The sequence below is a fragment of the Nilaparvata lugens genome, chromosome 4, assembly GCF_014356525.2.
Source record: "Nilaparvata lugens isolate BPH chromosome 4, ASM1435652v1, whole genome shotgun sequence".
Classification (NCBI taxonomy): domain Eukaryota; kingdom Metazoa; phylum Arthropoda; class Insecta; order Hemiptera; family Delphacidae; genus Nilaparvata; species Nilaparvata lugens.
This window is the reverse complement of record NC_052507.1, coordinates 72,394,132-72,412,066: the sequence shown is the minus strand read 5'-3', so window position 1 is coordinate 72,412,066 and position 17,935 is coordinate 72,394,132. Positions and strand designations below refer to the sequence as shown.

Sequence of the window (17,935 nt, the reverse complement as noted above, 5' to 3'; positions counted from 1 at the left end):
TATAGTTTCACAGTTACACAATAAATTATTCACCTGTTGCGCACAATCTAATTTATGGAAGTAAATACTAGTTAACTCCTGATCCGTGTTTTGAAGATTAAATTGTATTATATTAGATTTGTCTGTGTTGATAGTTAATTTATTTTCGCAAAACCACCACCTAAGGTGCTTAAGATCCATTTCTAATTTATTTTTAAGTTCTTGATTTGTTTTGGCCGAATAAAATATAACTGTATCGTCTGCAAAAGATGTAATCTTTCCCTGTAAGTCACCATCCGTCAAATCGTTAATAAAGACCAGGAATAAAGTACTTGATAACACTGATCCTTGAGGAATACCTATGGTAATGTCCCCGGGTTCACTCAACGTATCGTTAATTCTGACCCTTTGACTCCTATTAGATAGGTAGCATCTTAACCAATCATTGGCAATTCCTCTTACTCCTGATAAATCAAGTTTTTTTAGAAGCATGTTTTTATCAATTGCATCATATGCTTTAGATATATCAAGAAACAGAGCTGCACACTTATTATTAACACTAAAACTGTCATTTATTTTTGAAATGAGATTTTTAATTGCCGCTTCTGTACTTCTTCCTTCACGGAAACCATATTGGTTATCACTAAAAAAGTTATTATTTTTATAAAAGTTTTCAAGTCTAATCTTGAATATTTTTTCTAAAATCTTGGAAAAAAACGGTAAAAGTGAAATTGGGCGGAACTGATCTATGTTTTTACAATTTGGCTTTTTAGGAATAGGTAACTACGCTGTGTTTGAACATGCTTGGGAATTTTCCTTTGGCAATACTTAGGTTAATTAGATCGGTTAATTTGTTCAAATAATTCATGTAAGTTTTTTTAATCATGCTTGTGCTTATCCCATCTACACCTGGCGAAGATTTATTTTTCAATTTTCTTATTGTACTTGCTACTTCCTCCGGATTTGTAGGGTGGAGAAAAATTGAATTTGTTGGAGAATTGTATGGAAACCTTATTTTTGATATTCTAGCAGACTCTTCCCTAGTTTGCAATGTGGTTTGTTCTAATTCATCATTCATTTTATTCACAACATTTGCTAATAACTTTGGTGTAAACCCAGCTTAAAGATGCATACCTCTTTAATGTCTTTGATTGAAACTATAGACCTTATACAAATACAGTAATAGACTGGCTTCTCCACACATCTGTGTAATCACTTGTCAGCTGATTTATGATGAATAATTCTATAGTCTGATTTTTACTCTAATATTGGCGTATGAAGGAGGCTCCTTTTTCTTTTTATATTATCCTTGAAATGAAAAATTTCCATAAACCTTGTATATACCTCGACGCGCAATTTAAAAGGAACATACCTGTCAAATTTCATGAAAATCTAACATTTAAACATTAAGAGAAATGCCGAACCGTCGACTTGAATCTTAGACCTCACTTTGTTCGGTCAATGAAGGTTAGGAAGCTGAAATTTTCCCAGAATATTTCCAGATCCTACTTTGTAAACTGTATAAAATTTAGAAAAGTTCGATAAATGAATGGGCACGTAATGTGAAATTAAACGTGTAAACCTGTTCGTGGGACACTCTATATATATGGTCGCATTCGTTAGACCTACCTGGTTAAAACAAACTGCTGATCAATCTCCGATTAAACAGAGATGGTGTATTTGGGTCCAAGGCCCGTATGCAGATACTCGGTTTAAACGGAGAAATGTCAGTTGCTCGTTTAAACTCCGTATGAAACACATTATGTTAAATGCAACCGTATCTATAAGTAAACGTGGTTTAGCTTTAAACTCAGTTTTAGCATATGACCCTAATCCCCGGTTTCTCAGTCGTTCAATAAACAACGCTATAGCTATTGATTCAATAACTATTTAATAATTTTTTATTGGTTTCTTGGACATATTTATATAATCCATAGCTGTCAAAGGAACATACCTGTCAAATTTCATAGACCTCAACTGAACTGTTCAATTCATCTGTTCAATAAATCTGGCAACATGGCATGATCCCAAACAGGCCACTTTCGTAAACAAACATCTTGCCGGTTGCACAAAAGCCGGTTAAATTTTAATCGTGATTAATCACACGAGAACCAATTAGAGAAGCCGTCTTATCAAAAAGGCCTTCTCCGATTGGTTCTCGTGAAATTAATCATGGTTAAAATTTACCCGGCTTTTGTGCAACCGGGCCTTGATGTTATGGTAACCAACCAAATCTTGCTTGTTTATTCCATGTTGCTTGTTGTGAGGTGGGCTATTTCTACGGTACTGACATCTTTTGGCTGATGTTTCCAAAAAAAGATGGCTGACACCAGATAAGGACTAGCAATGCTAAATATAGTGCAACTTTGAATCTGTTTCATTTTTAATATACTGGTGACCTACACTTCATTTTTCGATTGCAACCAAAATTTTATCCATTCCGAAAATTTAACACATTTATCATTCCATAAATATTTATAGGCTGGATTTTGGCACTATAGTTTATCGAGAGATTTATGGATTTAATACGTTTATGGAACGTTCTAGAAACGCATTTATCATGTTTATCGATTCAATAAAGTTATTGAATTGATAAACAGTTTATGGAACGACTGAGAAACCGGGCATAAACCTCCCGTATCATTCAGTAGATTGCTGACAGTAAAGTAGATTGCTGTGTAATCCACTAGTAAATTCAAACGAAAGATTAACTGGATTCATAAATTTAATTACATTGTGTTTGATCAACTCATCATAACTGGTAAAAATGAGCTTCTTCTGAAAGGAAATTCAACATGATTTTCAATTCAGAGAGCATAGCTCGCGGGAATACAGAATTATTTAAAGCTGCCTGCATACAAAATGATTTAGAGCTTCTCATTTTTCTACATTGTAATCTTATTGATGGGATCATTTTTAGTATAGGTCACCTTATATACTGTTATTCCAAGTTGATATGGATTAACTATTAAACTAATAGTACAATATAATTATTAATATTAATTTATTGTTAATTAATAGTACTTTTACTATTGTACATGAACTCTATTATAGGAATAATATTATTGTTGGCATTTCTTGTTATATGAATAATTGTTATTGTTAGTTATTTTTATACATAATTTCGTATTTATTAGTATATCATAATTATTATTTATTCTAACTGTGATTTCTGTATTTTTATACTATTTTTCGAGGGGTAAATCTGCGTTTTGAAAGCTATTCTCTTGAAAAATCTACATAATTATACTGGTATATTCATTTATTTATCAAGGGAATAACTTTCATTAAACTTTCATGTGTGTGTACTTTGTTCAGTATTCATTATTTTGTTTCATGCATATTTGATGCATTTTTACATAGAAAAATGGATAGATTGCATTTTTCATAATTTTTAATATTGAATGAAAAAGTATCTAAGTATCAATAGTTCTGTGGTTTTTTGTCAATTTCTTAGTCTTTTTCATTCATATGAATAATTACCACAATTTCAACTTCTCAACTACACAAACATTTTAATATCTTTAACAATTGAGATTTATATTGTTTATATAGAAAAATTTCACAAAACTACTTAATCGTATCTACACTACACTATATTATTATTTATATACTTTTAGAATTTCTCTATCTTCTTTCCAATACGTCTGCTACTTTGATATTCTAGTCCAATCTATTTTATTTCAACATGTTTTGAACGCGGGTATTAATATTTGCTTTCAGCATTTTATTTGCTGACAAATCTTTTTTGAAAAAAAACAATTGAATTTTGTTGGAAATGTTTAATAAAACTACGGTACTAAACATTTAAATTATATAACATTTTACATAGTTCATTTCGATTCCAATATTTCTTTTATTAACAAGAACAACTTTGTTGACTTCCGTTTATAGCTATTGAAGATATATTCAATAAGAATTTTAAAATTAAGTCTCAACAAATGCAAATTGATGATGAATGTTTTTTGGTGGTGCTATAACTCTAATTAATAATTATTATTTCTTCTTTTATTGTATGGGAAACAAATTGGAAGTTATTAAATGTATCAGATACCGGTACGGTAATTTTATCTGTGAATACTTTCTCTACATATTATATTGGAATATTTACAAATTTAATAAATTATTTTTATACTAAACAAGTATTTGTTTTTTAGCACATTTCAATCTATTGTATTGTTTTCATCAACTTTTCGTTATGTTTCAGGTATCTCTAAATGAGCTATCTTCTAATGATCACTTTGCTATGCTATTTTTTGTCGCGTTGTGTTTAGACTTTTATAGAGCTCTCATTTACATTGTATACAACTTTTTTCAATTCTCTATTGGTAAATTTCAATAGTATCTCAAACTAAAATTGTTTTCTACAGTATTACCAAATTCAAGTAGACAGCAATTCAAACACCGAAAGATACTCCTACACGTATAATTGATTGTACACTATACTCGTATTAATGAAGCTGTTGTATTGGAATAACTTAAAATCACTTTACTTGTGTGTGCTACTTTATTAAAATTAATAAAAACAATATAAAACGTGTAGTATCCTTTTTATTAAAACATTTTTAAAAACTTTAAAACCTTTCAACGACTAGTTTCAGCTAAATAAGTTTCATTTTTAACTTGAAAATGGCCAGAGTAGGCTGAAACTAGTCTTTGAAATGTTTTAAAGTTTTAATAAAAATGTTACTACATGTTTTACATTGTCTTTATTAATTGGAATAATTTAATAAACTACACCTTCCAGTACAAGTGTTTCATCAAATCGTGTATGGAAGTGCAACCATCTATACTCCCTTTTTCCCATCGATTATATTATTCAGAATGTAAAGCTAATTAGTAAACAACAATTTTTCCTAATTACAGTTAATTGTTTAGTCGATTTAATCAAGACAGACAGAAAGTCAATGCATTGTTTAATTAGGCGAAACCTTCCTTCACACCCTGAATGAATCCATTCCAATAACCTGCTTAGGAAACTCTAGAGACTCTAGACTCAACCTTAATAGCTACTAACATAGACTAACAAAATTTCCTATGTTTTCTACTCAATGTCTGCAAATATGATAGTAGCCATCAAACACTAGTCAAATATATTGTCCCATGTGTGCTTCACCTAATTTCTTAATACTGCAAACTTGTAATCATCATAGAGTAACCAAATATCTTGTCTAACTTCCTTGTATTATCTGTATTTAAACTATAATATAATAGAAAACTAGTGTCTAAAGACTAAAATGGTATACCGAAACGTGATAATCATAATGAAAATATCCCGATTTTTCGGATTGTCTCCATTTTGGAATTCGAAATCAGACTCAGTCTTTCCATTATGCGTCCTGCAAATGTTCTACGTGACACTTCTTGTGTTACTTTTCGCCTACCTATGTTACATGAACAATTTCCTACAAACAGTAATGGCCGTTTTCCCTTGGCAAAAGAAAATTCGAAGACTGTCGACTATATTTGAATTTTTCTCTGTCACTGTCATAGTTCTGTCGTCTTGGCTGTGCTGTTTCATTTTCAGTAGGAAAATGTTGATTTTCGTAGATGCATTTTCCAGAGTGGAAAAACTGTTCTTGTTAATGGGTGTAGAAAAATTTAATCATAAATACTCATTCTCGCAAGCACCACAAATGGTTTTAGTTATATGTGTTGTTTCCCTACATTACTTTCTGGAATACCTTGAAAACGGTCACAAACCAGAGCACTTTCTCATTGTCTCATTGTACATAATATTCATCTATCAATTTGTGAACGTTATGTTGGGTATGAGGGCGTATTTTTGTTGTATTAACAACTATTTATGTCAAATTTACCATTCGCGTTCGCTGTACAAGCTACAAGATCGGGAATTCATCACACGAAACCAATACATGCGAATTTATACGATTTGGAAAGCTGCAAAGTTTCAAAACAAACTGTTTCCTGAAAACTTGGACCACACCTCGACTAATCCCAACTTGAATGTAGCTCAAGTTATGAAAGAAATCCACAGATATCTGTCTGAGTTGTGTACAGAGATTAACAGCTACTATGCTACGCAGCTTCTCCTCTGTTTTCTGCTGAAATTGCTGTCCATTACTTTGTCTCTGTATTACCTGTCGTCGTTCAAAGTTCAAGATTTGCATTTGACGTTGGAAGGATTGGCCAGACTGTATCCTGTCATTAACAAGGGATTTGTATTTGCCAGCAATCTGTTACAGTTGGTACTCATAGTCTTTGCGTGCGTCAAAACTACTGAAGAAGTGAGTAATCTATTAAATAGTTTTACCTACAAATTTAACATATTTATTGTACACTAATGAAATCAAATAGTTTTATTATTATTTGTTCTTGAGCAAGTACTCATACAAATAGGAGTTGATATCCTAATCAGATACATAATACATTCTTGATTAACAGAACAATTTATCAAAACACGAACATTAAAAAAACCTGCCAAGAACATACATTATTTGTACATTATAAATTATTGTACTTTTTGTATTTAAAAGGAAATAATAAATTAGAATCCATTTCAGAATTTTTCGTTAGTGAAACATTGTTATTAGTCACTGTCTTTTGTTAGAGTGAGTTGATAATTTGGCTTATACATTTTTATGTAAGGATTTTGGTTTTATGTATTTTCAAAGTATTCTCTATTAAGTAAACTTCATAGCTTTCCTATTTTTACTTCTTTAAACATGATGTTAAATTGATAATAAATATTTTACGATTCTATGCTAGTTTTTTTAAATTTATAAAACTTTTTTACAAACATTTATATTAATCACTTTTAATAAAAATCGGTAATATTATAATAATATTAATATTTATTAAGCAAGATCAGTCCATATCCTCAATGAAATAGGTCAGAAATATAATTTAAAAATATCAACTAAGAAAACAAAAATTATGGCATTCAGAGGCAAATATCCGGTCAGATCGAAAATTGTTATTAATAATACAGTTTTGGAACAAGTTTCTCAATATGCATATCTAGGAAGTGACATTAGTTACAAAGATGAATTAGATATTGAGAAGAAAATAGGAAAGTTCCAAATGATATGTGGAAATATTAGCAGGACTTTGGGTAAAAAAGCTAGAACAGATACAATTATGAAATTTTATAAGGCAATGGCCGCTCCAGTCCTCCCTCCTCTATGGTAGTGAATCATGGGTTACTACGAAGCCACTTGAAAGTAGAGTGCAGGCAGCCGAGATGAGATTTCTCCGAAGAACCAAGGGAGGTGACAGAAGAGATCATTAATTTTCGGGAATGAAGATATTAGGAAAGAATTGAAAATCTGCAGCATGAATGAGAGTTACGGAGAATCGGCATCAATGGAGGGAGCATGTTCAAAGAATGTCAGCTGAAAGAATACCATTTAAAGTCTATAATTATCAGCCAGTAGGCAAAAGAGATATTGGCAGACCACGCAAGCGGTGGCAATAACAGGATTTTTATGTTTATTTGAATAATTGGCTAGATGTGAGTCGGAACAGGTTAAAGTCTAATCCTTGTTTGTAAGAAGAAGAAGAAGAAGATTAAGCAATATTATAAAATGTACATGCAAAATGGTCTCAACAAACAAAACTCTCAAGCTATTTCTACTTCACAATATCATTTTCCAATCAAAGATTAATCACATCATTAGTCAGATATTGTGAAGAGTAAAACTCCTAATATTTACTTACAAACACTCTGTACTCCATTAAATAAACTTTATAGCATTCTACCTTCATTTATTAAATATTTTTACCATTCTATAATGTTATTCATAACTTTTTTCATTAGAAACCATTTTCTTTTCACAATTTCATTTTTATTATTTTCTAATTTGTTTTAATAAACTATACTTTTTAATATTTATTTACCTGCTAAAGTATCTATTCTTAAATATTCTTAACTCCATCCAATGTTTAGCAAGACCCTGGAATGTTGATTAATTTTGCAACTAAATTGATTTATTTCTCGATTTTTCTTATTGATAATGAAAAAATTAAAACTATCACCCAAAAAAATGATAAAAGCATCATAATATAGGCCTACTAGAAAAATAATAAAAGTATCATAATATATGTACAATACAATATAGGTATTCTACCATGTAGTAGTTTTTAATTAATTAATTCGTTAATTACCTGACCGAATCAAACATCACAATTCTTCAAATGATTGATTTGTCTTTTCAGCTCTAAACATAACGCTTCACAGCTCATAAGAATGATTAGCTTGATTGAATTTCCCGTTCCATTTTAATCAATTAACTATATTTGCCAAACAATTGAGACTGTTCACAAACCAATCAATTGCCTTCTCATCATCACTAAGCGTTTTCTCTTCAATTCAGGATTAAAATTCTAATTTTAATCCGAGTAGGCTATCCACTATCATCCTATCGAATACTTAATATTGATCATTTTGTAGCTTGTAGAATTCTTTTACAATAAGTAATATTCGTGATTTTTTAGCATTTTTATCTTTTTCAATATTTTTCATTAAACATGCATTTGTCAGAAGATTTTGTTACGTCACTTCGACCGATCTACTATTTGTCACGGTTTGTCGGTTTTAGCACTTTGATTACCCCTAAATTCAAACAGGCTTCCTTGTCAATAAAACTAGTTCTATCAGTTGCTTACCAGATCACTCTGATGCTAATTGTGGTGAAATCTGTGAACGATGTGCTGCTATCATTCTACTTCAACAATCCCCTGCCGAAATTTGAAAGACTTGTACTGGGTTTACAGATCACATCAGTAATGCTCACTAATTTCATGTCCTGGTACAAACACATTCTAAATGCTAAAAGTTTGATTAAGATTATCAACCAATTGGGCACATCTAGTGAGGAAATTGAGTTACTAGGACATAATATTCCTTATAATTTGTTGATAAAAACAGAGCTAACTCTGATTATTTGTATAGCTATCTACGCTTGTGTCAACTTTTCACAAAATACATACATGGGCGAAAACTCGTATGGTATATTTATCATGGTTGTATGCAACGCTACACTACTTTGCGAGTTTATCAACTGCTTATTTCTGATTAAATACTTGTTTCATTTGTTGAATTCCAAACTAGTACGTTATGGAAACGCAAGTGAGAACGATTTTTCTCTGAGTAACTTGAAGAGAGCTGATAGATTGCTGTTTAAAAATGTAAGAAGTGATTTTCAACCCATAAAAAAAATCTGCGAGTTACATAGAGTGCTATCAAAATTGTGCAAGGAGGTCAACCAATTTTTCGCGTTGCCAGTTTTGTCGAGCATTTTGCACAATATTTGAATTTGACAAGTTTTTGTTATTTTGTTTCATCGTTCACAATTGATCCCCCATCAGATGTCAACGCTTATCTGGTTGTGAGCTTGTCGACAGTGCTTGGAATTGCAATAATGTCTCTAGTACAGCTCAACTTTCTAGCTTATATCTGTTCTGCCACTAGTAAAGAGGTAAAATTAAATTTGAGGAAACTGATTAGGTTTATATCCAATCCCACTGTATTGAGTACTTTAACATAGATTGTCAATATAATCTAATTTTTTAATTAAGCCTTGTGCAGTTCACTGCATGTTATTCGCATGGCGGTGAAGCACTACCTCCGTAAAAAACGCCGTAGTGCATTCGTGTGACTTTAGCACAGGTAGGGCTTCTACACCAATAAAAATTCGTTGATTTCAGCTGAACTATATCAACTAGTGTTTTTATTGGTGTAGGAGCCCTACATGTGCTAACGCCACACGAATGCACTACGGCTTTGTTTACGGAAGTAGTGGGTGAAGGCGACGATTTCACCCATTTAACTACGGCTTAAAATTCTCCCGCTCTCGTCACCGTCATGCGAATCGCATTGGTGTGCACAAGGCATAATGGAGAGGCTCAACATCAATGTATTCAACAAATTTCATTAATAGAAAATTGTAGCTGTAAAATTATTATAATTTCCTCCTCTAAAATACATTTGTATCGCATGTTTACTTATTGATATTGAGATTTGATATTTTATTGTAGAACCTAAACATTAGTAAACAAATAGAAGGGGAATTTTACTGATTAACCTTTGGAAAAACTTCAAATTGCTGTAATCAGCAGCTATTGATAATAATGAGTGTTTTTTCTAATAAAAATTAATGCTATCCGTCGCAAGATGCTAATGTAGAGCTACAAGCTCTCTGAATGTTGTTTATTCTAAGTTGAATTCTTTAAATCAAACTTTAATAACTATATAATTTATGTGATTCTAGTTTCATATTTCAACTGATTTTTAATCGAAAACATGTCCACTATATTCGTTTATTTTTAACAATCTTTGTGTTTATTTATTTTAAGGCTAGCTTCACTGGAATCCTTGTACATGGTCTTCTGAACAGCGATTTACAGCCAAGAATGAGGAAAGAGGTCAGTTCTTTGATAATTTGTCAAACTTAAAAGCAGATAGATGAAAATTTGCTTGAAGAATCTAGCAGGCTACTCAATTTTGGTTGTTTCATAAGAAATTGAATGAATGTCTCAAAAATTGTTATTATTAAGCAATTCCATGGAGAAAAAATAGCGTAAGTAGATATCCCATGGTATAGGACGTTTATGTTTTTTTTTTGCATCCCAAACATCCGAATAATCAGACTGAGGATAAGTCAAAAAGAGCAACCTAAAGGAGGTTCTCAACACATATCATAATACATTGATAAAATACTGTAATTATACAATAGTCACATGAAATATATTGATATATATATATATATTATATATATATATATATATATACAGTATATATAAAAACGCAGTTAGTCAACATTGTATGTCGAAATTTTTACTGTTAACTCAAGCCGATTATTGTCGATTTTTACTGTTTTGACCGGGTGAGAGTGTATGAACGGCACAATATGAGAGGCTACCAGCGTCACACAGCTTCACGGGAAAGAACTATGTGGACTATCGGCTTGAGATAACAGTAAAAATTGCGACATAATCGCCCTATACCATGGGATATCTACTTGCGCTATTTTTTTCTATGGCAATACCTTGAAACATATTATATATACTCAAACTGCATGATTTTATTGCCAGGTACAAATTTCAAATTATCTATTCTGATCATTACATGTATTATTAGGTACTATTCTTATACAGATATTACAACTTTTCATTACTACACATATCTCAGGAAATTAGCAAACAGAACATTCAGCGGTTATAGAGTTTTTAAGACAAACGCACACCGCAACAGACGGAGGAATTCTCTCGTCTCAGACGTCCGTCTGTGTGCATATGTCTGCATGCATACGTTTATTTTTTCCCGTCTGTTTGCTGCTGTGTGCGCTTGACTTCAGGAGGATATCCATATAATAGATATCCATATAATATATCTTCTTCAGACCGCTGGAACTAGGAACGCCTGATGTGTAGACAGGTGTATACACCCTCAGAAATTGATTAACGAGAAAAATCTTCAAGACCTAGGATCTTATTTCATTTTCATTACTTGATAGTATTCAAATTAAAAATGTCTCCTGAAAAATATTTCAAAAACTGGTGTGCAAAGCCTTATATTCTTAATAAACATATCATTATTAGAAAACGTTTTTGAGCAAGTATGAGTGATCAGTGTACTTCTCAAATCTTTCAGTAGGCCTATCATTTTTATAAATACTGTATGTTGATCTGTTACTATATTATTGTATGATGTCGATTTTTTTTCCAGCTAATGATTTTCTCACAACAAATACTTCACCAGAAGATCACATTCACAGCAGCTGGATTCTTCGTGATCGATTTTACGCTTATCAATAACGTGAGTAGGCCTCCTTATCAAATAATATCATTCACATTAAGTTAAGCATTCGCTGGAAATATGCATTAATTGAATGTTTGATTTTAAGCAAATATTCAAAGTTCAACAAATTAACTATTTTAATACTTTCAAATATACCCAACCAAATTAAAAAATCCTTCTTTCTCACCTACCAAAAATGCCTTGAACACACCGCCGCGAGATGAATGTGAAACCAGGACAATATTTATACAATATTATAAATTATATAATTTTATTAAATAAATAAATAAAATTATTTAAGATCGTCTGCATCCCGTTCTTGAATCTTAATTCAATATTCTTCATTACATTTAATAATAATATGGAGCATTTATTGAGAATCATCAATTGAAATGAATGACACGCTTAATTCAATATATGTATCAAACTGAATGTCTGTTTTCGCTCAGAAGAATTTAATTATTATTAAGTCAACTTCAGGTCTGTTCTTAATTCAATATGTATCAAACTGAATGTCTGTTTTCGCTCAGAAAAATTTAATTATTATTAAGTCAACTTCAGGTCTGTTGTTATGTTGATCATAATATGCCTATTTTCACCATCAGTTATATCCTTTGTTGACTTGTAATATTTTCTACTTTTCAGGTTATTGGTGCTGTGACAACATATTTGGTGATTCTCATCCAATTTCAGTTGTCAACTTAAATTTTTTATTCTCTCATATTCGAGTACAGTATAAATCGTTAACTCTAAAACTAGGTACGGTGTGGACTCGATGTTTATTAGTCTATAGTAAACTTGAATTGAGACATTTTGTAGACAATTAAATACAATGCTCTACTCAATAAAAGATTATCATTGAAAAGTTGGATGAAAATTTGTGTATTAACACATTTACATTACATTTTACTGACATCAACATTGTTTGAATCATTCACTGAGTAAAAACTTAGTGTACTTTTTAATAGTTCCATGTTTTTTATGGATTTCTTTTCATTTGTTTTAGAATCTATAAATAATAGTTTCGGTCTTCCGCTACATTCCAGACTAGGTGTTAATATACTATCTTTCTTTGAAGATTCAACTATTACACTCAGTTTCCGACTAGATTTGCTATCAATTATTTTTCTAAACGTTTCACGAATTTCTTGAAAATTTATTTTGTCGGCCTCTTCAATTTCTTTCTCTCGTCGATCAAATACCGGAACTTGGCTAGTTATCTCATTCCAAAGTATTTTTGATTCTCCAACTAAATCAATTGTCTCAGGTTGAATAGTTTTTGTGAACGCGGTTTTTAATGCTTTGAAAGTGCTTATTGGTAGGTGGTCTAGATCACGAGAAAAGGTTAATAAAAATTCTGTTAAATTTACATCAATAATGTTCAAATCTTCTTTTGATTTCAAAGCAAACATTAGACCCATGATTTTTTTGCCCTTTTCATGGGAACAAGCAAACACATTACAAGTTATTTGTTCTTTAGATTGCTCTCTAAATAGATACCCCTTGAATAAATATACAATCAACCGTAATTCACATTGCTCTTTTATGTCACATATTCCATATTGATAGTAATTGATGAGATAGTTATGAGGGTTAGATTTATCAAAGGATTGAACCTTACAACATAATTCACCTTGTAACAGGTTACTTACACGAATTGGTAATTTCTGCTCGAAATTCTCTGCAGGTGATTCATTGAAAATTGCCATGGCATTTACCATAAGCATTGCTTGCTCTTTAGATATATTCCCATTAATAAAACACTTCAAAGTACTTGTCTGCAAGAACGTTTTTGCAAATGAATCCAAGTGACTTCTTGTCAACGGTTCGTCTGTCTTGTCTACGGATAACTTATCAAAATAGCTCCAACTAGGGTAAAAATAACTTTTTGAATCATTTGATAACATAATTTAAACGGTTTGTTTTCCAAATCAGTTTTGGAGATAGCGCTTTCAAAAAATTCCTCAAATTCTTCATCCGATATCAAATCAGATATACTTCCAGATTTTTTAACACATTCCAGTACAGATTCCAATAACAATATTAATTTATCATTGAATCCGTATAAAAATATTTCAAACCCATTTTCGTCGAAGCTTAATGAATAATCATACCCACATGTTAACGCTGCGTAGATTTCTTGTCTCACAACCCTATTTAGTGCCAGTGTCAATATTTCAAGCATTACAAAATTCCTTGCGGACTTACTAGCTTCAGGAGAAGCGAATTTAATTATCAAGCAAGATTCTGGCCTTTGAAACTTTGTCTCCAGCTTGTACCAAGTTTCAAGCCTACCGCTCTTACTAATTACTTCTGGAAAACTCTCATCTTCAAGGGCATCCAAAATACTAAAATTGTTGGCAATAAACGGATTTGCATTGGGCAAACAAAAGTATGCTTTTGCTGTGTGATCCTCTATTTCAAACTCGGGATTATAATCACTTTTATGGTACTTCTTACCGAGCAACGATTCGACGTTGTCTAGTGGAACATTTTCAGATTTATTCAAAGATGTGATCATTATGTTAGCCTTGTTGGGTTTCATCAAATCAAGTAACTGTGAAATAAGATCAGAGTCGTATTCGGAAAATATATGTTCGCCTTGTAAATAGTCAGTGGAAGGATATAGACGCATATTTTCAGCCAAATTTTTCACATTCAACAGCGGCCAAGTTTCAGTTGAGTGTGTGAAAAGTATATCTGCCACAGTTTTTATTTCGTTGAAAATCCATGATACCGGGATTGATTCACGGAGGAATTTAATGTAAGTGAAAATAACGCGACATGCGTCTTCCAAATGATCAACTCCAGTGTGGGTGAGAGTTATTTTGATGGAAAATATACTGTAGATCGAATTGAAGTCGACTGTGCTACGAGGATCGTTACAAGTTACTTTGGATGCCCAGTTTTTCATTCTCAAAAAAGCCAACAAGGATCCTGAACATTCTTGGACAACTAACCAACGAATATAGTGCAATGGTTTTGATTTGTACAGTTTTACAACTGATGGTAGTACCCAACTTATTTGTAACAGGTGTTCGTCTTCAAATGGTTCAACTGTGTACAACTTACAAAACTCTTCTGTGTTGAAGGGAGTCTCACAAGGAGGAAATACTTCAGCTGGTAGGTTGTTACAAGGTATGTCAAAAAAATACTTTTCCACCCACATTTCAAGAGTTTTTAGGGCGTGCTTAGATTGGATGGCTAGTGTAATACGATGTGCTGAGTAGTTCTTTTTCCAAAATTCACATAATTGTCGAAGGAGACTTTCTCGAGATATATTCTGGTTTATTATTTTATTACCGTTTACTATCTTATGTGCAGGGTTAGTTTTATTGGCAGTGCTACACATAATAAGCTTTCTGTTAACGTGGTTGTTGCTCCAAACACTGCTTTGAAACTCGTATTTTATATTTTCGATCTCTTCTTCGATAGTATCGTGGTCGAGAACGGGGGAGATTAGGTGTTTGGAAAATCTGTCCAGGAAGAATTGTATGTTGTCTTTGAGACAATCGAAATAATATGTTGCACATTCGCATCTTGTAGCTGAAAAGAACGAGCCACCTAACTCGTGGACCAATGATCCGAATTTTTCTTCGGCAGGGTGAATGCGACTCCCGGCGCCAATCACATGCTCTAACAGGTGTGCCAACCCTGGCATGTCTTCTGGGTCGTTGAAGCTGCCAACATCGACACAAACTGCACACGCCGACATTCCCAGTTTTTCATTTTCATAACTGGAGTCATCCTCCAGCACTGATACCCCTATACTAGATTCACTATGACTGATACTTTCTGTATCATTGTACGATTCATTGAAACTTTCACTCTCTTCGTCTTCAGCGTCATAATTGAATTCAGTCTCTTCGTCTTCTGAATTATCATCATCATCATCATCAACCTCTTCGTCGCCATCATAATCCTGGGACGCCCCGCCCAAATCACTTTGATCCGAAATAAGTAAAGCTGTTAACCCATTGTTCAGTTTTATGACAGCGTATTCTTTTTTGTCTGTGGATGATTTAGTAGGTGGAGCTTCGTAGCTGAAGTTTGAAAATTTCAAAGCATCTATGGGGATCATTTCGTCCTCTGCATCTAACACATCCATTATGATGAATTTCCATAAAATATTGTTATCGATAGTAAATTAAGTTTAAAATAATAATATTGTACTGTACCTATGTACGATGATATTTTGCAGCACACTTTCACAAATTAGTTGACGCTATGACAAAAAACACACCGTCGATAAGTATTGTGAGATAAATTCTGTCCTAATTGATTGGATTGATCAATTTTAAAGTTTTAGAAACAATAATTTTCCCAAATTCTTGATATTATTACAAATTTAATAAAGTTTTCTTTACAAAGAATTTTATAACCTATCTGGTTGAAAATTTAGAAACAAAAGGATGTTTACTACAAATTTAATCATAGCATAATGCAATGCACTCTTGTCAGCTGTCATTATCAATGCTTAAATACCGTACAGCATAACCATTATTAGCATAGAACTAATTAAATTTAATAGATGGCTGAAATAAGGGTGTAGGCACATCCACCCCTAATAAATTCTATGCTCGAAAACATATCACACTGGAAAGTACTGCTATTGCAAATTTAAATATTGCATAGAACTGTAAAAGATGAGCATTTTATTGTGTCAATATAAGATAAGATATTGTCTTTTTTTCTTTAGGACTACTTTTGAATATAAATAAAAATATAAATATGAGTATCCTTTTCGAATTATTTCGTCACGATATGTTTCGGCTACTAATGCCATTATCAAGTCAAGACTTGGTATAATTTTAAAAGGGTAGGTACACAGATTTATATATTTTTTTATATTTAAGATAAGGTATTTATCTATTGGATAGAGCAAACGATACACTATTTGGAAAATAAAAACAGGCTATTGTCCAAAACTTTAAAACACGTTTTAGTACTGAAGGTATGGTACCAGTACTCATGTTTCTATTTTTGTGTCAATGAATGAATCAAGCATTCAAATTATGTAAGATAAATTCCTGTAAGCAAAATTTTGAGCTTTATTAATACGTGGCTCAAAAGGCATGCTTCAAAGAGAATCCAATGTTTTAACCATATGTAGAACTAGCCGTCAGGCTCGCTTCGCTCGCCATATCCGTTTTGCCAGGGGGCGGAGCCCCGACTGGATCGTCCAAGAATGAGATCAGCAGGCTCGCTTCGCTCGCCTGCATTTTTCATTTGAGCATTTTTATCATATGTTAGGACAATCCAGTCGGGGGTCAGACTAAACGTCTGTCTAAACGGCGAGCGAAGCGAGCCTGACGGCTAGTAATATAATATTCCCAGGATCGAAGTAGCAGTGCCCAATCAATTTTTCCGCGATAAATGCATTTAAATCTTCAACTTGGTGCCAACCTTACAAAGTCAACTCAACTTAATGCCAACCTGACAAAATTATTAATTTAGTTGCCAGTTAACAACTGTTTCGAAGAGGTATTCTATCTAGATTATAGTTCTATAGTAACATATGATATGGAAATTTCCAAAGACCTTAAAGATGCATCGACTCACATGCAGCGCTATAGTAAGGTCCACGTTATAATGGCAGTGGATAAAGATAGAAAAATAGCGATGCTGAATCTCTGAATTAATTAATTATATTTCTACACTGTCAAAAACATAATTGGCATCGTTGTGGACCTAGAAATGGATAGTACCACCGGCTTTGTCGTATGATAGACAAGGATAGCAAAACCAAAGTTGATCAAATACTGTCATTATAACGTCACAGAATATACAGAATGGAAACTTGTAATCAATCGCCTATCTAAACAATGCTTTTTACATGACGCCAATATTAAACACGTCACGTGACCTTGGGAAGTTCCAATCCTGGTCTTCTGATTGGCTCGTGGCAGTGAACGAGATCAATTGATCCGGATCATTGAAGTGATCCGAACCTACCATCAATACTATTACAATGCGGCGCTCCCTAAAAAGATGGCGGATTTTGGCGTCAGGATATAGCCAAGTTTCCGTACTGTATGTATACTGTGATAACGTGGACCTCACTATAGTGTCGTACTTTGAATTGAAATCGGCCATTGAGGGGGCAACCTATAAGATTATTACATACCAATGCCTTTGTAATCTATAATATTACACATATATAGATATAATATCTCGTGCTAAAATACCCCAATG

At 32.5% G+C, this 17,935-nt stretch overlaps 2 protein-coding genes across 4 annotated transcripts; one reads left to right on the top strand and one right to left on the bottom strand.

Annotated features, from left to right (window-relative positions):
- The first annotated feature begins 5,179 nt into the window (after positions 1–5,179).
- LOC120350946 (putative gustatory receptor 28a) lies at positions 5,180–12,515 on the top strand. Of its 3 annotated transcripts, none has more exons than XM_039426371.1 (4): positions 5,180–6,227; positions 10,297–10,365; positions 11,669–11,758; positions 12,386–12,515. In XM_039426371.1, exons 1-4 carry the CDS (start codon positions 5,217–5,219, stop codon positions 12,443–12,445), a joined length of 1,230 nt encoding a protein of 409 aa, XP_039282305.1. In that variant the 5' UTR covers positions 5,180–5,216; the 3' UTR covers positions 12,446–12,515. The 3 variants fall into 3 exon arrangements, with proteins under 3 accessions (XP_039282305.1, XP_039282307.1, XP_039282308.1); XM_039426373.1 differs by lacking the exon at positions 5,180–6,227 and adding an exon at positions 9,262–9,419; XM_039426374.1 differs by lacking the exon at positions 5,180–6,227 and adding an exon at positions 9,701–9,857.
- An 88-nt stretch (positions 12,516–12,603) lies between these two features.
- On the bottom strand, positions 12,604–16,192 carry LOC111063205 (nardilysin). The gene has a single exon (XM_022350888.2). It carries the CDS (start codon positions 15,846–15,848, stop codon positions 13,581–13,583), a length of 2,268 nt encoding a protein of 755 aa, XP_022206580.2. The 5' UTR covers positions 15,849–16,192; the 3' UTR covers positions 12,604–13,580.
- Between the last annotated feature and the right edge of the window lie 1,743 nt (positions 16,193–17,935).